We start from the raw sequence: 23,502 nt of genomic DNA, 5'->3' as shown, positions 1-23,502 counted from the left end.
AGATGAAACATCTTTTCCAAATCCACCCTGTCAAGAAAGCACAACAGCGCCTATACTTCCTCAGGAAACTAAGGAAATTCGGCATGTCCACAGTAACTCTTACCAACTTTTACAGATGCACCATAGAAAGCATCCTATCGGGCTGCATCACAGCCTGGTATGGCAACTGCTTGACCCAGGACCGCAAGAAACTTCAGAGATTCGTGAACACAACCCAGTCCATCACACGAACCTGCCTCCCATCCATTGACTCCATCTACACCTCCCGCTGCCTGGGGAAAGCGGGCAGCATAATCAAAGACACCTCCCACCCGGCTTACTCACTCTTCCAACTTCTTCCATTGGGCAGGAGATACAGAAGTCTGAGAACACGCACAAACAGACTCAAAAACAGCTTCTTCTCCACTGTCACCAGACTCCTAAATGACCCTCTTACGGACTGACCTCATTAACACTAAACCCTGTATGCTTCATCCGATGCCAGTGCTTATGTAGTTACATTGTATACCTTGTGTTGCCCTATTATGTATTTTCTTTTATTCCCTTTTCTTCCCATGTACTTAATGATCTGTTGAGCTGCTCGCAGAAAAATACTTTTCACTGTACCTCGGTACACATGACAATAAACAAATCCAATCCAAACCAATCAAGGTCTCTCAGGCCTTATATCTTTAAATCAAGTCATCTTTTACTCTTCTAAACTCCAGTGGATACAAGCCAAACCTGTCCAACCTTACCTCATAAGACAACCTGCCCATCCCAGGCCTGGTAAACCTTCCCTGAACTGCTCCCAACGCATTTACAAATCCCCAGCACTATTTAGGGCAGCACGGTAGCACAGTGGTTAGCACAGTTGCTTCACAGCTCCAGGGTCCCAGGTTCGATTCCCGGCTTGGGCCACTGTCTGTGCGGAGTCTGCACGTTCTCCCCGTGTCTGCGTGGATTTCTTCCGGGTGCTCCGGTTTCCTCCCACAGATGTGCAGGTTAGGTGGGTTGGCCATGATAAATTGCCCTTAGTGTCCAAAAAAAAAGGTTAGCTGGGGTTACTGGGATAAAGAGGATAGGGTGAAGGCGTGGTGCTTAAGTAGGATGCTCTTTCCAAGGGCTGGTGCAAACTCGATGGGCTGAATGGCCTCCTTCCGCACTGTAAATTCTATGATTCTATGATTTCAAAGAAGGACAGTGGAGGTCTTCTCCTGCCTGGAGCAGCAATTATCCCTCAGCCAATCCCAGTGAACAATGTTAATTGTTCAGTGATCTCATTGCCATTTCTGGGTGCTCATTCTGTAAATATTGGCTGCCCTTGTTTCTCTACATTACAATGATGATGAAACTTCACCGCCATGGAACGTCCAGCAGTCAAGGAAGCCACCATATAAATACCAGCTATTTCTCACTAAGTAAAGAAAAGGACTGGGATTCTCCCCCAACCGGCAGGCGTGCCGTACCGGTGCCAAAGAGTGGCGTGAACCACTCTGGCGTCGGGCCGACCGGGAGTTGCGGAATCCGGCGCTGGAGTGGTTGGTGCTGCTCCAACCGGTGGCGAAGGGCCTCCGCCGGCTGGCGCGAGTTGGCGCATGCACAGGAGTGCCAGCGTGTTCTGGCGCATGCGCAGAACCTCTGGCATGATCCCTGCGCATGCACAGGGGGTTTTGTCTCTACGCCGGCCTCTGTAAACCTCTGCCATGGCCGGCGCGGAGGAAAGAGTGCCCCCACGGCACAGGCCCGCCGGCAGATCAGTGGGCCCCGATTGCGGGCCAGGCCACCGCGGGAGCCCCCCCCCCCCCCCCCCCCGGAGGCCGGATCCCCCCGCGCCCCCCTGAGGACTCCGCAGGCCACCGTCAGAGCCAGGTCCCGCCGGTATGGACCCTGTGTATTTCACGCTGGCTGGACCGGCCAAAAACGGGCAGCTGCTCGGCCCATCGGGGCCTGGAGATTTGCCGGGGGGGGGGGGGGGGGGGGGGGGCACTGCCAACGGCCCCCGATCGGCGCGACGTGATCCCCGCCCCTGCCAAAAAAACGGCGCCGGAGAAGTCAGCAGCCAGCGTCGGAGCGGCGGGGCGGGATTCACGCCGCCCCCCCCCCCCCCCCCCCCCGGCGATTCCCCGCCTCGGTGGGTGGTCGGAGAATCCCGCCCAAGGACTTTCCAAATGAATTGTGTCTACTATTACATGTCCTAGTTTAACCTTTGAATGGCAGATTGAATGTAGGATGATGGTTTATTGGAAAGACCTTTGTTGAACATTTACTTGGTTAGTTGTGGATCTGACCTTAAACAAAATATAATTGTTTCTTCTTTATACTTGTTGAACCAATGATAGGATTCATCTGAACGTCTTATCACCATGTTTGACCTCCAAGCAAGTCACGTGGGGGATTGCTCAATAAGTTTCAAAGTAAAAGAGAATTCATTAATGGCTCTACGCTGTAGATGAAACAACTTCATGTACAAGAGTGTAATAAAAGCAAGCATTCAGTGATCTCCAAAGGATTTAGATAGGAGTATATAGTGAGCAGGATATTCCGTGCCCTCCTCCCCCCACCTCCCAGTCCCGCCGCTGTCAATGAGTTTTCCCGTTGTTCACACCCTCTGCCACCGGGAACCCACGCAGGGGGCAGGGAAATCGTGGTAGCACAGTGATTAGCCCTGTGGCTTCACAGCGCCAGAGTCCCAGGTTTGATTCCCCGCTGGGTCAATGTGTGTGCAGTCTGCGCGTTCTCTCCGTGTCTGCATGGGTTTCCTCCGGGTGCTCCGGTTTTCTCCCACAGTCCAAAGACATGCAGATTAGGTGGATTGGACATGCTAAATTGCCCTTAGTATCCAAAAAGGTTGGGCGGGGTTATTGGGTTACGGGGATAGGGTGAAAGTGAGGACTTAAAGTGGGTCGGTGCAGACTCGATGGGCCGAGTGGCCTCCTTCTGCACTGTATGTTCTATGTTGAAACAACACTGAGATGACAACAGATAACCTGTTTATAAATGCGATTAGTTGAGGAGTAAATATTGTCTGGGGCATTGCTTCTGTTTAAATAGTGCCCGAGGATCTTTTATGTGCGCTTGAGAGGACAGACAGGGCCTTAGATTAACATACTAAAGGGTAGCACTCCCTCACCCTGCAGTGCAGTCTCAGCCTAGAGTTTGTGCTCGTGTCTCAAGGATGGAACTAGATGCTGAGAATTACTTCTGTTTAATTATTCCAAGTCCCTGTAACACGTCAGCTTGCTCTGGTCTCCATGGTAATAACCCAGTTCTAAAGTATTGAGTGCTGAACAAGTTTGCTTTCAGTTCACAGCGCCATACTCATTAACCCCAATGAGTATGATTGGAATATGTGTAAATGGGTCCTCAGAACCATGTGGCGCACAGGAAGAGGGTTGGCATTAAGCCTTCGGCATCTGCTCCGCCAGACACTGATATAACTCAGCTTCATCTACCCATTCTTTCTACCCGAATAGCACAAACCTATTGATCGTAGACGATCTTAGACTTGGTGCAATAAGTAGTAGGCTCCACATGCAGTTTTTGGTGATAAGCTCATGATTCTGTCATGGCCCACCTACCTCAATCTCCAGCAGAGTGCTGGTATGAGGGCAGTTGACCTCATTGCCGAACCCACGAGCAATGTCTTATTGAAATGGCCTATGGCTGGGCTGGGAAGTGAAGGGCTCAGGCAGGTAGATTATTAGCAAAATTGTCACCTTTCCTAAACCTTTTAATTCCCCCAACCCTTTTGGCTCTCACCAGTAATTCCTCCCCTCGGCCTCTCAGTGCTGGCTAACCTACATTTGCAGCAACTCGCTTTCAAAATTCCCATCCTTGTTTTCAAATCGCTCCACAGCCTCACCCCCTTCCTACCCCTGTAACCGCCTTGAGCCACACAACCCTCCAAGAACATAGCATTCCTCTAATTCTAGCATCATGTGCATCCCTTTTGCTCCAGTTTCGTTGGCTCTGAATACAGCTGCCTAGGCCACTGGTTCTGAAATTTCCTTCCGAAGACTCTCCCCCCACCTCTCCCCCCCCCCCCTCTTCTTAGAGACTCCTTAAAACCTATCTTCCGACCAACTTCCCCTATCCTTGGAGTGGCTCCTCATCAATTTTGTTTGTTAGTGCTCTTGTGAAGCACTTTGGGGTGTTTTAAAACATCAAAGATGCTATATAAATGCAAGCTATTGTGGGTGCAGCTCATTGTTCAACCCGTGACGAAAGCTCAAAGAGTACACAAAACCCTGAGGTCAACACACGAGGGAATTTTCTTCCGAGCATTTTATTTATGTATACTGTAATTCCAAGTTTGGTGCAAAGGTCACCTAAAATAAGTAGCAAGACAGAGAGAGCAGTTCCCAGATTTGCCCAGCTGCTCTTTTAAGTCATGGGATCATGAAACTAACTGGTTTGCATTATGTAGACTTAACTGAATGATTGGTAGTTGGAGCATTTGGCTGGATTGAGTTGCCGTGAATTTGACCTCCAAACAGAGCTTTCCTTTTTTTTCAGTGAAGTTTCTTGTGTGCATATGGGGGAAAAAGTTTGCTTCCTTACAAAAGCACCTGAATCATTAAAACTGATGATTCTTCATTATTCTCCTGTTTCAGGTGTGAGGTGAAGGAATAGTTTAAGACCAGGTATTTCCACTTGTAAGAACACAGTAAGTGGCCTCACCCTGTCCTCGACAATTGGGCAGAGTTAAAATTGGGGCCTTGTATTTGCATCGAGAGAGTAACCGTCACTCACTGTTTGTGCCAGCAATTGTCTGAAGGAAATAAGTGAATTCTGATGTGTAGATACATTTTGGGTGAGACTTTCCCAGAAATCGACAATAGCCGATGGCGGGCGGGGAAAGCAATGGCGGCTTTGGAATATATGTAAATGAGTCCTCGTAACCATGTGGCACACAGGAATACGAGTAACACATTAAGCCTCTGGCATCTCCTCCACCAGTCACTTGTATCATCAGTTTATATACCTCAGCTTCATTTTATACCCGGGTACTGTCTGGGCACTACCTGAGTACTGCCCCCTGTCTCTACCTGGGCACTATCGTGCCCAGTCAGGCGTGCCAGTGCAGGGCCTTCCCTTTCGTTCTGCCTCCCCCTCCTTTTTTCAACCATATCGCTCTGAAGAAGAACCATATGGACTCAAAATATTAACTCTGTTTCTTTCTCCACAGACGCTGTCAGACCTGTTGAGTTTCTCCAGCCTTTCCTGATTTTTTAAAAATTTCAGACGCCTGGCATCTACAGTATTTTGCTTGTAGTTTAGTAGTTAAACGTCTCAGCTTGGAGTCGAGTCAGCCTCACATAGTATTTGCTGTATCGGTTAAATACATTCAGAAATCTAAGACTCAAAATGAATACATTAAGAAAACATTGAAATCCATCATCAGGCATTCTGTAACTATTGAAGCGCCACCTACAGCTTTGACCCTGTATATGATGAGACATGGGCTGGATTCTCCGTTGCGAGTCCACCCCGCCAGTGCTGCTAGCGAGGACGGAGGACTTGGCCCATCGTTCACTGGCTGCAAGATTCTCTACCCTCAGGGTGGCATGGTGGCGCAGTGGTTAGCATTGCTGCCTCACGACGCCGAGGACCCGGGGCGGGATTCTCCCGTACCCGGCAGAGCGCGGGGTCCCGGCGGGATGGAGTGGTGTGAACCACTCCGGCGTCGGCCCGCCCCAAAGGTGCGGAATCCTCTGCACCTTCAAGGGCTAGGCCGGCGCCGGAGTGGTTTGCACCCTGCCGACTGGCGTGCAAGGCCTTTGGTGCCACGCCAGCCGGGGCCGAAGGGACTCCGCCGGCCAGCGAGAGGTTGAATAAAGTTGGTTTGTTCTCACTGGAATGAAGGAGGTTGAGGGGCGACCTGATAGAGGTCTACAAAATTATGAAGTGCAAAGACATAGTGGATAGTCAGAGGCTTTTTCACAGGGTAGACGGGTCAATTACCAGGGGACATAGGTTTAAGCTGCATGGGGAAAGGTTTAGAGGAGATGTACGAGGCAAGTTTTTTACACAGAGGGTAGTGGGTGCCTGGAACCCGCTGCCGGAGGAGGTGGTGGAAGCAGGGATGATAGTGACGTTTAAGGGGCATCTTGACAAATACATGAATAGGATGGGAATAGAGGGATACGGACCCCGGAAGTGCAGAAGATTTTAGGTCAGATGGGCAGCATGGTTGGCGTAGGCTTGGAGGGCCAAAGAGCCTGTTCCTGTGCTGTACTTTTCTTTGTTCTTTGTTCTTTGACACCATCTCCGACCTTGAGCCCGACCGGTCCAGTCTTGGATCCAGGACGACCGTATTAAAGTCCCCTCCCTCCCCCATAATCAGCTGAAGAAGTCACCAGCTTGTCTGTTGACCACTGAGCCGGCAGGGCTGCTCCCTGCCCTTCCGCCATCTCCACGTGTGTCACAGGCGCCGCACCAGCTCCAACCGACTGATTCCCTCTTTTTCGACCGCTTCTGGCCCTCAGCTCCAGACACCAGAGGGTCAATCTCTTCCCCCTACTCTCCTGCACCTTTTTTCTGCCTCACATCCACCTGTTAACTGGTGAAAAGGTCTGGAAAGAACGGCACCAAATGTGCGACCACTCACACCATGGCCGCCACCAGAAGTCCTAATTGTGGGTATTTTTATTGAATCACCCAGCTATGAATTGCTGTAATGTTCACTGCCGAGCTAAATTTTATTCAGACTGAGAGAATTGTACTTATTCCCGCTGTCTGCTGATGCAACGTGGTACCATCTGGATCAAGGCCAGAATTTGGGGTGGCGAGATTGTTTGTTAATTGGGGGATTTGAGGTGTGTGGAGGAAAGGGGGTGTTGTGTCCTGCAGCTTTGGAATTGGAATCTCAAACCTGGAAAGGTGCTGACTATTGGCAGCAGCTCCCCCCGCTGTGTAAGGCAGTTCAGACAGCTGCGTGACACGGCAGAAAAGCACTTTATTAATCAACCAGCCAGACCGAGGTACAGTGTGAGGAGTGAGTCTTTGCACAGTACTCAACAATCACAACCATGAAGCTACAGGAAAACTGGGTGAAGTCATTATTTTAACCGCGCCACAAAGAGAATTTTGGTGCCCTGAAGAATGTAAAGTTTGAAAAAGAGAATCAGAACAGGCTAGATGCTTCACAGTTTGTTCCTGATCCGGAGTGGTTGGGGGGGGGGGGGGGGGGGGAGCACAGTTTGGCCTTGATCCAGATGGTACCACGTTGCATCAGCAGAGCAAGGCAGCCATCGCCTTCTCAGCTCTGCACCTTGATGGGTCCGAAAGCGGCATTTAGAAGTTGCGGCGTGTATGAGCCGAACCTTGATATGACAGGTGTGAAAATACTATTCCTCTTTCTTTGTGCAGGCGATGGAGAGGGGGACTCCTCCACCAGCAGATAGCAGAGGGAAAACCGAGACAGCCATTACCAAACATTCTGAAGACCCTGCACTGAGGCGAGGAGAACGTTGCAATAGGTACGTTAATGGGGTTGGTGGAGAAGTGGTCAAGTTCCTCATAAAAATAAATTCTTGCTGCCCATAACCTTGTGACATGTGCACTATGGTGTGTATAAAATATTCCTAACATTATGGGCGGTGTATTATTTTATGTAAGTACATAAATGCTATTAAATATTCCGTATTAACCTACCTAACCTGTCTTTCCACTCAGTTTCCAATTAATATTTGAAATGACGCAGCAGATTTTGCATCTATGTGATTTGTTAAAAACAATTTTATTTTATTTTATTCACTAGTATTTGCAGTGCTTGGTCAGTACATACCCTGTGATATATAGAGTTGGATTCTCCGGTACCCCAGCTGTGTGATCCTCAGCGGCATGCCATTCACTTCCCGCCACTTCTCGATGGGATTTCCCATTGAAGCCACTACGCGCCGCCGGGAAAGCCACCCGCGGGAACAGAGAATCCCAACGGCCGGAGAACTTCCCCCATAATGTTTTCTGGACTGTTTCTGAAATACTGGAATCTGTTTCACTCTCAGATCAATAACAATCGTGCACATTTGCACTGCGAGTTGATTTGATCGCGGGCCAAAGTTTTCTGGGAATTGGGTTTGTTAGACTTTTTCCTGCACCCTTCGGTCCATGCTATTTTTTTCCATACTGTAAACTTGCTGGATCGACCACAGCATGCAGAGGGCAGCCAAATATCTGGCACCCCAGTGAACAATGGAACCAACAGCTTATCTCCTTCATAAACAATCGGACTTAAAGGTTCAGAGGAGAGGCTGAGAAGGAGGGTGATTTCAAATCCTATCAGGTAGCAAAAGAGATATAAAGAAGGGGGGAAAAAGTTTGGATTAGGAAAGGGTGTTAAAAAAAAAGCAAAATGGAAAAGCAACATGTAAATGCTAAATGTGACGTTTTATGAATTTAGCTACCTGAAGAACTAACTTCGAATAGATTACCTTTTTAGATTGACTGACTCACTGACAATTACATTAAAAGGATCCTTGTGTTATTAATTGCAAGACTTGACTTTCACTGCCAAGTTTAATGGACAATTAATGTGCAATTGCAGCAACTTTTTGAAACTCATGGGGGCAGGGTTAAGGCGCGATAATGTTTTTGTGAAGCTGATGGTGGAGTTGTGCAAATCATCCAGCAATTTGCAGAGATTGGCGACTCACGGGACATATCATTCACACCACAGATTATGGGCCAGTTTGCATGCCAATGCAGCAAAAAGTTTCCTTCCGACAGAAATGATCCACCTTTATGGAAAAGGAGAAACAATGGAAGCCAGGCTCAAAAGCATCATCACAGGGGACTGATAGGCAGTCGGCAGGCAGGCTGTATCGCTCCTGAGTTGTGCTAGGAGCCAGCTGTGGTCTGAACAACATTTACAAAAGTTCCTGAAATGTCCGCTCTGCTCAGCAAGCTCTACAGTGTGAAGAAACACTCTCTAATAGTTGTGTGAAGGATGGCATTGGACATTTTTGCCATAACTGCACATCTCCCCATCACTTCCATAGGATTCTAATGCTTTGCAAGTATCTGCATTGCGATGACAAGATCCCGGAAATTCTAGTTGGAAAGTCCCAGAGCCAAACTTTTGCATCCCACTTGCTTTCACTTGGGGCATCTTGCACTTGCTAATTTTGATTTAGTTCTTTAATCTTTCACTGGATGTGGGTATGCTAGACAGGCCAGCATTCCTAATTGCCCTTAAGAAGGTAGTGGTGAACTGCCTTCTTGAACTGCTGCAGTCCATGTGGTGTATGTACCACCCACAGTGCTGTTAGGGAGGGAGTTCCACAATTTTGACCCAGCAACACTGAAGGAACGGTATTATATTTCCATGTCAGGATGATGATGGCTTGGAGGGGAACTTCCAGGTGGTGGTGTTTCTATGGATCTGTTGCTCTTGTCCTTCTTGGTGACACCGATCATGGTTTGGAAAGTGCTGTTGATGGTGCCTTGGTGAGTTCCTGCAGTGCACCTTGTAGATGGTACACACTGCTGCTACTGTGTGCCAGTGATGGAAGGAGTGAATGATTGAGGTGGTAGATGGGGTTCGAATTGGGCTGCTTTGGCCTGGTGGTTGTTGAGCTTCTTGAGAGTTGTTGGAACTACTAGGAAAAAGGAGAATATTCTATCATACTCCTGACTTGTGCTTTGTAGATGGTGGACAGGTTTTGGAGAGCCAGGCGGTGAGTTACTGTCTGCAGAATTTCCAGCCATTGACCTCCTCTTGTAGCCACAACGTTTTCATGCTTGTTCCAGTTCAGATTGTGGTCAATGGTAACTTCTCAGGATATTTATAGTTTGTCTGGAACGTTGCGTTTCGGGCACCAAAACTTGAGAAGGACATAGTGACCTTGAAGCAGGTGCGATGCAGATCCACCAGAATGATACTGCAGCTTAAAGGGTTAAATGAGGAGGACAGATTGCATGAACTTGGCATGTAATCTGGTCGAATCAGAAGGTTTAGCAGCGATCTAAATGACATATTTAAATGATAAAAGAATTCAATAGGGTAGACGCAGAAAGATTATTTATCTGGTCGACAAATCCAGAACAAAAAGAAGCTTTTTTACAATTCAGACTTGGGTCATTCTATGAGATATCCGGGAGCACTTTTCCACATCAGTGTTGAAAATATAAAATTCTCTTTTTGGAAAATTGGAATTTTCAAGGCCGAGATTGACAGGTTTTTTTTGTGAGTTGACGGTATAAATGGGATATTCAGGGGTCAGTTAGCTCTGTTAGCTGGATGGCTGTTTTTTGATGCAGAGAGAAGTCGATGAACGGCTGCCACCTCCGGGCGAACCCCTAGGTTGAACCTCTCAAGGCGAACTTATATTTTTCCAGACTGAGAAACCCTGCCATGTCGCTAACCCATACGCCTGTCTTTGGAGGCTTTGACTCCCTCCATCCCAGCAAAATCTGTCTCCGGGCCACCAGGGAGGAGAAGGCCAGGACATCAACCTCCCTCCCCCCGCTGGGCTCCCGGATCTTCCAATACCCCAAATATTGCCATTTCCGCACTCGGAGTCACCCTCCCTTCCAGGACATCTGACATAGAATATACAGTGTGGAAGCAGGCCATTCGGCCCATCGAGTCTGCACCGACTCACTTAAGCCTTCACTTCCACCCTTTCCCCGTAACCCACTAACCCCTCCGAACCTTTTTTTTTGGTCACTAAGGGCAATTTATCATGGCCAATCCACCTAACCTGCATGTCTTTGGTCTGTGGGAGGAAACTGGAGCACTGGAGGAAACCGACGCAGACACAGACAGTGACCCAGCGGGGAATCGAACCTGGGACCCTGGCGCTGTGAAGCCACAGTGCTATCCATTTGTGCTACTGTGCTGCCCAATTACTTCCGCAAATCCCTACCAGAATCCCCTCTACTTCGTACACGCCCAGAAGATATGTACCTGATTCGCCGGCCTTCCCCCACAGCATCCGCAACTATCCTCCACTTCCTCAAAAAACCTACTCAACCAGGCCACAGTCATATGAGCCCTATGGACCACCTTGAACTGGATTACGAGAATGAATTAACCCTCCTCAAAGTCTTTTCCCATATTTTGACTTCCGACTCCCCTCCCAACTCTTCCTCCCACTTCCTCTTCACCTCCCCGATTGTGACCCCTTCCCACTCCATCAATTCCTTGTATATCTCCGAGACCCTCTGCTCCCCAACTCCCGTTTTTGACAACACCTTATCCTGTAGTCACCTCAGGGGGAGGCAAGGAAAGCTTGGAGCCTGCCTCCGAACAAAGTCCCGTACCTGCAGGTACTGAAATCCGTTCCCACCCAGCAACTCAAACTCCGTCCCTAATACCTCCAGGCTCGGAAAACCTTCCTCAATGAAGAGATCCCCAAATCTCTCAATCTCTGCCCACTGCCATCTCCTAAAGCCCCCATCCAGCCCCCCCGGAGCAAAACGTGATAATCACAAATCGGTGATCACATCGACACCCCCTCCAATCTCATATGCTGTGTCCATTGCCCCACACCCTCAGGGCTGCCACCACCACCGGGCTTGGGGAGTATGGAGCCGGCGAGAACGGCAGGGGGCGCTGTTAATAAAGCCTCCAAGCTCATGCCCTTACAGGATGCTGCCTCTACTTGCTTCCAAACTGACCCCTCCCCCACTACCCACGTCCTGACCATCGATATGTTGGCCACCCAGTAATAGTTAATAAAACTCGGACCGAGACTTCCGGTGGTGGCGATGACGTAGGAAGCCACACATTTGGGAGCTCCCGTTTTAAACGGACTTTTCGGCTCTTTTTGGAGCCCAAAACGGAAATTTTTTGACGTCTCCAGGTGTGCTGATCAACTTTCCGCAGTCCATGTCTCGAACTCGGAGTGGAAAGGGGGAAAAAACGGCAGCAGCTCCCCAGAAAAAACGGGGGAAGGAATCCAAGATGGCGGCCGGTGGAGCTCCAGAGGAGTGGAAGCAGTGGGCCCTGGAGCAACAAGCTGCTCTCCTGCGCTGTTTTGCAGACTTCAAGGCTGATGTACTGAGCTCTCTGCAGGAAACGAACAGAAGGCTGTCGGAGATTCAGACGACCCAGGGTGCCGCCATCAAGGAGTTGCAGATGCAGGCCACTGAACGAGAGGAGGAGGCCGGGATCCTCGTGAGTAAGGTGGAGGGACACGAGGCACTCCACAAGAAGTGGCAGGAACGCTTCGAGGAGCTTGATCACTGCATGAGGCGGAAAAATCTGCGGATCTTGGGCTTTGCGGAGGGGCTGGAGGCGTCGGACCTGACAACCTACGTGGCAACGATGCTGAACTCGCTAGTGGGGGCCGGGTCTTTCCATCTGCCCTTGGAGCTGGAGGGAGCACACAGAGTACTGGCCAGGAGGCCTAAGGAGAATGAACCCGCGCGTGCGGTGTTGGTGAGGTTCCACCGGTTCAGTGATCGGGAGTGTGCTGCGCTGGGCCAAGAAGGTGAAGAGCAGCAATTGGGAGAATGGGGTAGTACGGATCTACCAGGATTGGAGTGCGGAGGTGGCTAAGCGGCGGTCCGGATTTAATCGGACGAAAGAGGTGCTTTACAGGAAAAAGATAAAGTTTGGAATGTTGCAGCCCACACGCCTGTGGGTAACGTATTCGGACCGGCATTATTATTTCGATTCCCCGGAGGAGGCGTGGGCCTTCGTGCGGACAGAGAAACTGGACTTGAACTAGGGGTTGGGGGTTGCAGGGTCGGTTGTAATGCTTTATTGCTGGTTTCTGCTGTTGCTGTGTTCTCTTTTTTTTGTACTTCTGCAATTTTGATATGGTTATTTATGGGGGTGTTGTTCTGTTATGGTTTTTTGCTGTGGGGCATTGTTTGAGTTTTGTATCTTGCGGGGAGGGTTGGGGGGGTTTGTTGTATTCTATGTCGGGTTGGGGGTATGGAGTGGGGCTGGTATTTGGGAGCTGCGTCAGAAGTGTGTGGTGGGGCAGTGCGAAAGAACATAAGAACATAAGAACATAAGAACTAGGAGCAGGAGTAGGCCATCTGGCCCCTCGAGCCTGCTCCGCCATTCAATTAGATCATGGCTGATCTTTTGCGAACACCATAACCCTTAATCCCTTTATTCTTCAAAAAACTATCTATCTTTACCTTAAAAACATGTAATGAAGGAGCCTCAACTGCTTCACTGGGCAAGGAATTCCATAGATTCACAACCCTTTGGGTGAAGAAGTTCCTCCTAAACTCAGTTCTAAATCTACTTCCCCTTATTTTGAGGCTATGCCCCCTAGTTCTGCTGTCACCCGCCAGTGGAAACAACCTGCCCGCATCTATCCTATCTATTCCCTTCATAATTTTAAATGTTTCTATAAGATCCCCCCTCATCCTTCTAAATTCCAACGAGTACAGTCCCAGTCTACTCAACCTCTCCTCATAATCCAACCCCTTCAGCTCTGGGATTAACCTAGTGAATCTCCTCTGCACACCCTCCAGTGCCAGTACGTCCTTTCTCAAGTAAGGAGACCAAAACTGAACACAATACTCCAGGTGTGGCCGCACTAACACCTTATACAATTGCAACATAACCTCCCTAGTCTTAAACTCCATCCCTCTAGCAATGAAGGACAAAATTCCATTTGCCTTCTTAATCACCTGTTGCACTTGTAAACCAACCTTCTGTGACTCATGCACTAGCACACCCAAGTCTCTCTGAACAGCGGCATGCTTTAATATTTTATCGTTTAAATAATAATCCCGTTTGCTGTTATTCCTACCAAAATGGATAACCTCACATTTGTCAACATTGTATTCCATCTGCCAGACCCGAGCCCATTCACTTAACCTATCCAAATCCCTCTGCAGAATTCCAGTATCCTCTGCACTTTTCGCTTTACCACTCATCTTAGTGTCATCTGCAAACTTGGACACATTGCCCTTGGTCCCCAACTCCAAATCATCAATGTAAATTGTGAACAATTGTGGGCCCAACACGGATCCCTGAGGGACACCACTAGCTACTAATTGCCAACCAGAGAAACACCCATTTATCCCAACTCTTTGCTTTCTATTAATTAACCAATCCTCTATCCATGCTACTACTTTACCCTTAATGCCATGCATCTTTATCTTATGCAGCAACCTTTTGTGTGGCACCTTGTCAAAGGCTTTCTGGAAATCCAGATATACCACATCCATTGGCTCCCCGTTATCTACTGCACTGGTAATGTCCTCAAAAAATTCCACTAAATTAGTTAGTCTGATCATGGGGGGGGGACTTCAATACGGTGTTGGATCCTTCACTGGATCGGTCCATCTCTAGGACTGGTAGGAGGCCGGCGGCGGCCAAGGTACTGAGAGGGTTTATGGACCAGATGGGTGGGGTGGATCCATGGAGGTTTGTGAGGCCGAGGGCACGCGAGTACTCTTTCTTCTCCCACGTACATAGGGTCTACTCTCGGATAGACTTCTTCGTGGTGAGTAGGGGACTGATTCCGAGAGTGGAGGAGGCCGAGTATTCGGCCATTGCAATCTCCGACCACACTCCACATTGGATAGAGTTGGAGATGGGGGAGGTGTGGGACCAGCGCCCGTTGTGGCGGTTGGATGTGGGGTTGTTGGCGGAGGAGGAGGTGTGTAGGAGGGTCCGGGCAAGTATTGAGGGGTACCTCGAGGTGAATGATACGGGAGAGGTTCAGGTGGGGGTGGTCTGGGAAGCCCTGAAGGCAGTGATTTGTGGGGAGCTGATATCCATCCGGGCACACAGGGAGAGGAGCGAAAGGAGTGAGAGGGATAGACTGGTGGGAAAGATGCTGGAGGTACACAGGAGGTATGCAGAGGCACCAGAGGAGGGACTGTTGGGGGAGAGGCGCAGCCTGCAGGCTAAATTTGATTTGCTGACCACTAGAAAGGCGGAGGCACAGTGGAGGAAGGCACAAGGGGCAGTGTACGAACATGGTGAAAAGGCGAGTAGGATGCTGGCTCATCAGCTCCACAAGCGGGATGCGGCTAAGGAAATTGCTGGAGTGAGAGACAAGAGTGGGAATGTGGTGCGGAAGGGGGTAGAGGTGAATGAGGTCTTCAAGGACTTTTACGGGGAACTGTACCGGTCGGAGCCAACAGGGGAGAGGAGGGGAATGGAGAGGTTCCTCGACGGGCTTTTTTTTCCGAAGGTGCAGGAGGAGCAGGTGGAGTGGTTGGGGGCGCCGATTGAGCTGGAGGAGCTAGTTAAGGGGATCGGGCAGATGCAGTCAGGGAAGGCACCGGGGCCGGATGGGTTCCCGGTGGAATTTTATAAAAAGTTTGTGGACCTAGTGGGCCCCTTGCTGGTGCGGACACTTAATGAAGCGTGGGAAGGGGGGACTTTGCCCCCCGACGATGTCGCGGGCGCTGATCTCGTTAATCTTAAAGAGGGACAAGGACCCCCAGCAGTGTGGTTCATACAGGCCCATATCTCTCCTCAACGTAGATGCCAAGGTCCTGGCAAAAATCCTGGCCACCAGGATAGAGGACTGTGTGCCAGGGGTTGTACACGAGGACCAGACAGGGTTTGTGAAGGGGAGGCAGCTGAACACGAATGTGCGGAGATTGTTGAATGTCATCATGATGCCGGCGATTGAGGGGGAGGCAGAGATATTGGTGGCGCTGGATGCGGAGAAGGCCTTCGATAGAGTGGAGTGGGGGTACTTATGGGAGGTGTTGGGGAGGTTTGGATTTGGTGAAGGGTTCATTAGATGGGTAAGGCTGCTATATGAGGCCCCGATGGCGTGCGTGGCCACGAATGGGAGGAGGTCGGAGTACTTCCGGCTTTACCGAGGGACCAGGCAGGGTTGCCCCCTGTCCCTCTTGTTGTTTGCACTGGCAATCGAGCCGCTGGCGATGGCGTTGAGGGATTCAGAGAGGTGGAGAGGTTTGGTGCGAGGTGTGGAGGAACATAGGGTGTCGTTGTATGCCGATGACCTGTTACTGTATGTGGCGGACCCGGTGGGAGGGATGCCGGGGTGATGGAGCTGCTAGCTGAGTTTGGGACCTTTTCAGGTTATAAACTAAATTTAGGCAAGAGTGAGGTGTTTGTGGTGCACCCTGGAGACCAGGAGGAAGGAATTGGTAGGCTCCCGCTTAGGCGGGCAGGGGAGAGCTTTAGGTACCTGGGGGTGCAGGTGGCCAGGGACTGGGGGACTATTCACAAACATAATTTCACCAGACTTGTAGATCAGATGGAGGAGGAGTTTAAGAGGTGGGACATGCTGCCATTGTCGTTGGCGGGGAGGGTACAGTCCGTCAAAATGACGGTGCTTCCGAGGTTCTTGTTCCTCTTTCAGTGCCTGCCCATCTTTATCCCCAGGGCCTTCTTTAGGAGAGTGATGAGCAGTATTTTGAGCTTTGTGTGGGCACATGGGACTCCGAGAGTGAAGAGGGTGTTCCTGGAGCAAGGGAGGGATAGAGGGGGGCTGGCGCTGCCCAACCTTCTGGGGTACTATTGGGCGGCCAATGTGTCAATGGTGCGTAAATGGGTGATGGAGGGGGGAGGGGCGGCGTGGAAAAGAATGGAGATGGCGTCATGTAGAGGTACGACCCTGGGTGCCATGGTAACGGCGCCATTGCCGCTCTCCCCTAAGAGGTTTACCACGAGCCCAGTGGTGGCGGCGACCCTAAGAATCTGGGGACAGTGGAGATGGCATAGGGGGGAAACAGGGGGCTCGATGAAGGTGGCAACCATTGGTTCATCCCAGGGAACAGGGATGGGGGATTTAGGGGGTGGCAGAGGGTGGGCATCAGTAAATTGAGGGACCTGTTTATTGGCGGGAGGTTTGCGGGCCTGGGGAACTGGAAGATACATTTGGGCTTCCCCAAGGGAACATGTTCAGATACTTGCAGGTAAAGGCGTTTGCTAGGCGACAGGTAGAGGGATTCCCTTTGCTGCCCTCGTGGGGGACGATGGACAGAGTGCTTTCGGGGGTTTGGGTCGGAGAGGGTAATGTGTCTGACATCTATAAGGTAATGCAGGAGGTGGAGGAGTCGTCAGTGGAGGAGCTGAAGGCTAAATGGGAGGAGGAATTCGGGGAGCAGATAGAGGACGGAACTTGGGCGGATGCCTTGGAGAGAGTCAACTCTTCCTCCTCATGTGCGAGGCTTAGTCTCATCCAATTTAAGGTGCTGCACCGGGCCCACATGTCCGGGACTAAGATGAGTAGGTTCTTTGGGGGTGAGGACAGGTGCACCAGATGTTCGGGGAGTCCAGCGAACCACGCCATATGTTCTGGGCATGTCCAGCACTGGAAGAATTCTGGAAGGGGGTGGCGGGGACGGTGTCGAGGGTGGTCGGATCCAGGGTCAAACCAGGGTGGGGACTCGCGATTTTTGGAGTTGCGGTAGAGCCGGGAGTGCAGGAGGCAAAAGAGGCCGGTGTCCTGGCCTTTGCGTCCCTTGTAGCCCGACGAAGGATCTTGCTACAGTGGAAGGATGCGAGGCCCCCCAAGTGTGGAGACCTGGATCAGTGACATGGCGGGATTTATAAAAGTGGAAAGGGTCAAATTTGCCCTGAGAGGATCAATACAAGGGTTCTATAAACGATGGCAGCCTTTTCTGGACTTCCTGGCTCAAAGATAGGTATCTTGGTCAATAGCAGCAGCAACCTGGGGGGGCGGGGGAGGGGGGGGGGGGGGGGGGGTGTAAGGGGGGGGTGTTCCTTATTGTTGTCTCTATTATGTAACTTAATATTGTGTTAATTTGCGTTGTTGTTAAAATGCTGTGTTGTTCATGGAGGTGGGGCGAATGTTTATGATTGTTAATATTATTGTTATTTTTGGTATTTTATTATGGTTCGTTGTTGTTGTATAAATTCAAAATTTTTCAATGAAAATTATTTCAAAAAAATAAAACTCGGACCAAGCCCCCTCCCCACGACCCCGTTCCAGGAGTGCATTCTTCACCCTCGGGGTTTTACCAGCCCACACAAAACCCGAGATCACCGCATTCATTTTCCTTAAAGAGGCTTTTGGGACAAAAATCAGGAGACATTGAAAAAAGAACAGCAGCTTCGTGAGGATTGTCATCTTCACTGTCTGTACCCTCCCTGCCAAAGTCAGCGGGAGCAAGTCCCACCTGCCGAAATGCCTTTTCATCTGATCGACCGCTCTATCCAAATTTAACTTGGGCAGCTGCCCCCAATCCTTAGCCACCTGAATCCCGTGATACCTGAAGTTCTTCCCCACCACTTTAGAAGGTAACTCCCTCAATCTTCCTTCCTGTCCCCGTGCCTGAATCGCAAACACCTCGCTTTTATCCCATATTTAGTTTGTAGCCTGAAAACCGCCCAAATTCTTCCAGTGCCTCCATCTAAAGAAGTAAATCGTCCACATAGAGCGAGACCCGATGGTCCAAACCCCTCTCATTATCACCCGCCAGACATTCGATGACCATTGCAAAGGACCCTATGGCCATGGCAAACAGCATTGGGGAGAGCAGACATCCTTGTCTTGTCCCCCGACAGAGACTAAAATATTCTGACCGGACGCGGTTGGTTCTTACATTCGCCACCGGAGCCTGATATAGCAACCGGACCCAGCCCACAAATCCCTGCCGAACCCAAACCTGCCGAGAATATCCCATAGGTACTTCCACTCCATCCGGTCAAAGGCCTTTTCTGCATCCATAGCTACTATCACCTCAACCTCGTGCCCTCCGCTGGCATCATTATAACATTAAAGAGCCGTCTAATGTTGGACGTCAGGTGCCTACCCTTCACAAATCCCGTCTAATCCTCTTCGATTACCTCCAGGACACAGCCCTCTATTCGCGTGGCCAAGATCTTTGCCAGCAATTTAGTGTCTACGTTCAAAAGGGAGATCGGCCTGTATGATCCACAGCTCTCTGGGTCCCTATCCCGCTTCAGAATGAGAGAGGTCGATGCTTGTGATAATGTTGCGGGGAGCACTCCCAACTCCTTAGACTCATTAAAAGCCTCAACAAGGAGCGGCCCCAGTAACCCAGAAAACTTTTTGTAGAACTCCACTGGGTATCCATCAGGTTATTTACCTCCCCCGGGTCCACCACCACTTTCCCCCTCATATCCTTTACCTTCCCAATTTCCCTCGTCGCCTCCTGTTTCCTCAGCTGATGTGCTAACATCCTACTAGCTTTCTCCCCATATTCGTACACCACCCCTTTTATCCTCCTCAGCTGGTCCTCTGCCCAAATTCCATTTGAAGTCTCTGATGCTCCTTCAGGAGCTCCTCATCCGGAGACTCCGCATATCACCTGTCCACCTGTAAAATTTCCCCAAACAGCCTGTCCAATTCCGCCCGTTCAGTCTTCTCCCTGTGGGCCCGAATCAAGATAAATTTCCCTCTGAGAACCGCCTTCAATGCTTCCTAAACCATCCCTGCCGCGGTCTCACCCATGTCGTTGCTCTTTATGTACACTCGAATGGCTTCCCTCACCCACTCACAGTCCTCATCCTCCGCTAACAGCCCTACGTCTAACCTCCACTGCGGACGTAGGGTCTTTCCTGTGCTCACTCGTAGATCTATCCAGTGTGGGGCGTGATCTGACACCACGATTGTTGAGTATTCTGTGCCCTCCACCCCTGTTAACAGTGTTTTGTCAAGTATGGAAAAGTCTATCCTGGAATACACCTTGTGCACATGGGAGTAAAATGAATGCTCCTTGGCCATCCACGGATCCACCCCTCCCATGCGCTCCATATACCCCACAGCTCTTTCGCCATTGCTGACACCTTTCCTGACCTGGAATTCGACCGGTCGAGTCTCAGATCTAGAACCGTGTTATATTCTCCACCCTGTCGTGTTGTTCACCCTGGGGTAACACGGATTGCACACGATGCAATTACCTGATCAAATATACACCAAATGTGGGCATTGGTTCAATATAAGTTTTATTGAACTCCAGTAGCGAAGCACACAGCTGCCTGTGGGTTGACTCTCTACTACCCTAAGTAAACTAAAGCTAACTATCTAGACCAGGCTAGCTCTGATCCACGTGTAGGAGATGTTGAATGATTTGTACACACTGACTGTCACTACAGCTATCACCAGTGGAAAGAGGCAGAGTGCTGATGCCTCGTGTATTTTATAGGTGGAAGCCCTCCTCTGGTGTCCCGTCTTGTGATTGGTCGTGTTCTCTTCTGTATATTGATTGGCTCACCTGGGTGTCTGTCACTGCCTGCTTTTACCTCATGATTTGCATGGGTGCATATTATGACACCCCCTTGATCTGCCGGTGTGATTCGAGGTCCAGACTCTTCCCGAGCATCCTCCTGACAAACGCAACATCATCCCAGTTTGGGGCATATATATTCACCAACACTACAGCCACTCCCTCCAGTTTCCCACTGACCATAATAAATCTAACACCCCTGGGTCTGCCTCTAACTTTCCCACCTTGAATGCCACTCTTTTGTTAACCAGAATTGCCACCCCCCCCTTGTTTTAAAGTCCAATCCCAAATGGAACACCTGCCTGACCCATTCCTTCTTCAGTCTAATTGGTCTCCCAGCTTCAAGTGCAACATGGTCACGTCCGCCTTCAGCTGCCTCAAGTGTGCGAACACACGGGCTCTTTTGACCGGCCCATTCAGCCCACGTACGTTCCACATGACCAACCTGGTCAGGGGGCACTCTACCCCCTTCCCCTGTTGATCAGCCATGACCTTTCCTAGGCCAGACCTTGGCTCATGCCCCGCACCTCACCAGGCCCGCCCCCCCCGGCAGCTACTGTTGTCCACTCTCCGCCTCCAACACCTTGAAAGTCCCATCCTCATCAGCAGTTTACCCCCTCCCGTCCCCCATTCTCCCCGCTACATTGATCTTCAGCTCACCCCCCACTTTGCTTCCGTGAATTAGCCCTCCCAGCTAGCCTGTGTTGCTCGTTCTGGGTGAGTGTGCTTAACACTCAATTGGCTCTGTTTTATTCCTAAGCTCTAGAGTTGCCAGGTATCTTGATGATACCGCCACGAGGCTCAAGTTCAAGTTCAGATCAATGACTCAATACACCAGTTAGTAAGTTCAAACAAGACACGTTTATTATTACAGTTATTTGCTACTCATGCATATAAAACTAAGACTAAACTGTCCCTACCACTACTAGGCCAATACTTATCTGAAATAAGGGAACTGCCGGATCAGGGAACAATGGCCTCTTGCTTTGTCCTGGATCCGCAGGCTTCCAGTTGGTGTGGACTAAAGGGGTCAGGAGTGTCTACTCTCGTAGCATGCGTTGTATGACACTTACTTGTCGGTGTAGCAATTGGCCAGGCCTCTCCTCACATTCACGTTCCTGGAGAGCTGCTGCAAAGGTGTTCTGCTGGGAGGGCCGACTAAGAGAGAGAGCTGGGGTCGGGGTCTCTGTCTTAAACTGTTTTGGGTTTCGCGCCCATTTGGGCGGACCCTCTATAAACATGCAATTGATTGGGTCTCTTCCCAATCGATTGATTTGAATTTCCCCAATAACGAGGCTGTTCCTCGATCACTGGGCGGTTCTTGGGGCTGTTTGTATCTTATTGTCTGGGACTCCTGCTGGCACCGAAGAGTCTAGCTTGGCCTTTGTTATTCTTAATAGGGTCCATTGTGCCCGGGAATCACCAGAATCGCTCAATTAATATGCGCAGCTTGTTAGTTTCTATGTTGTCTGGTTTCTTGACAGACAGAATCCACAGAGAGGTTCTGCAACCTGCTTGCCTCTCTGTCATTGTGCAATTTTCCCTGCATGCAACTCAATGTTCCATTTTATGTCGGGAAGTGGCCAGCTTCGGTGGCTACACCTGGCAACTCCCGCCCCTGGCACCTAGCATCCTACCACCTGCTGATCCCCCCCCCCCCCCCAACCAATTTCTAGTATAAGTTCAAGGGACACTGGCAAAAAGCACAAAACACAATAAACAATCCCTCCCAAGGTCAAAGCACAAAGGCCCACCCCTCCTCCCTTAACAAAATCTTATCTAGTCAAACAGAATCAAATGAATAAGACTGGAAAAAAGAAAATGAATTATACATGCAGAATCTCAAACATCTTTTCGAACATCGCAAATTAAATTACAAAGTTAAAAGACTAAAGATTTTACAAGACAAAACATCACTCCTAACTCAGTTCTCCACAGTCAAGGTTCAAGGTCCTTATTTTCCCATCAAATTATTGTCCTTCATGAAGTCCGCCACGTCCTCCGGCGAGCCGAAGTACAGCTCCCGACCTTCATAAGTGAGGGCAGCATGGTAGCATGGTGGTTAGCATAAATGCTTCACAGCTCCAGGGTCCCAGGTTCAGTTCCCGGCTGGGTCACTGTCTGTGCGGAGTCTGCACGTCCTCCCCGTGTGTGCGCGGGTTTCCTCCGGGTGCTCCGGTTTCCTCCCACAGTCCAAAGATGTGCGGGTTAGGTGGATTGGCCATGCTAAATTGCCCGTAGTGTCCTAAAAAGTAAAGTTAAGGGGGGGGTTGTTGGGTTACGGGTATAGGGTGGATACGTGGGTTTGAGTAGGGTGATCATTGCTCAGCACAACATCGAGGTCCGAAGGGCCTGTTCTGTGCTGTACTGTTCTATATCTAAGTCACCCATAGACGGGCCGGGTAAAGCAGTCCAAACTTTATTTGCTTCTCATGCAGGGCCGCCTTGACTTGATTAAAACTCGCCCTCCTCTTTGTGAGTTCTGCTCCCAAGTCCTGCTCCACCCGGATTTCAGCACCTTCCCACATGCATCGTTTCATCTGCCTGGCCCATCTCATGATACGCGCCTTGTCTAGGAACCAATGTAGTCACACCACCATCGCCCTCGGGGGCTCACGCCCCGGGGGCTTAGCATAAATGCCCTGAGGGCCCGGTCCACCTCCACCGGCTTGGGGAACGAACCATCCCCCGTCAGCTTCTCCAGCATCTTCCCCACACATGCACCGGCATCCAATCCTTCCTTCCCCTCTGGCAGACCAACGATCTGGATATTCTGTCTCTGAGAACGGTTCCCAAGATCCTCCATTTTCACCAGCAGTCGTTTCAGTTGGTCCTGTCGCATCCCGTGGTGGCCATCGTGGTGGAATGTTCCTCTCGTTCTGCTGCCAGCTCCTCCAGCTTCTGGATCGCCTGTCCCTGGGTCATCAATCTCTCCTCCACATGGTCGACCACAGCCCTGATCTAGTCCACCGGCTGGGCCAGGTCCTCCGCACACACCCTGCGATGTTAAGTGAACTTCTCGGTCAAGAAGTTCACCAACTGGTCCGTCGACCATTGAGCTGTCGAGGTCAGACCCTGCCATTGCCTCCCTTGAGCTCTGGTCCTTGCTTCCAACCAACTTTTGATTCCTCCTTTTTTGATATTTCCCTGGGTGCAGCTCCATAAACCAGGGGTCACCGCTTTCTCACTTTTACACCTCTATTTTGAAAATGTCCTGTAGAAATCCAGCTTAAAAGCCACAAAAAGACCACCAAGAGCGGGAGCAGCCAAATGTGCGACCATTCACTCCATAGTCGCCACCGGAAGTCGACTATGGCAATTTGCACCTACTAAGGGCTAAAATGTACAAATAGGGCAGCACAGAAATGCAGTGGTTAGCACTGCTGCCTTGCGACA

The 23,502-nt window shown here is 50.2% G+C and overlaps 1 protein-coding gene across 9 annotated transcripts in view; it reads left to right on the top strand.

Annotated features, from left to right (window-relative positions):
- Positions 1-23,502, top strand: part of fam13c (family with sequence similarity 13 member C) — a 170,329-nt gene that overhangs the window by 23,830 nt on the left and 122,997 nt on the right. For all 9 annotated transcript variants that reach the window (XM_038821992.1, XM_038821986.1, XM_038821987.1 and 6 more), the window contains one exon: positions 7,354-7,463. In XM_038821992.1, the coding sequence (XP_038677920.1) occupies positions 7,357-7,463 (107 nt within the window). In that variant the 5' untranslated portion in view covers positions 7,354-7,356. The remainder of the gene's footprint in view (positions 1-7,353; positions 7,464-23,502) is intronic.

This window comes from Scyliorhinus canicula, chromosome 16 (assembly GCF_902713615.1).
Source record: "Scyliorhinus canicula chromosome 16, sScyCan1.1, whole genome shotgun sequence".
Classification (NCBI taxonomy): domain Eukaryota; kingdom Metazoa; phylum Chordata; class Chondrichthyes; order Carcharhiniformes; family Scyliorhinidae; genus Scyliorhinus; species Scyliorhinus canicula.
Note: the sequence above shows the minus strand (reverse complement) of the source record. Positions and strands in the feature narration are given on the sequence as shown.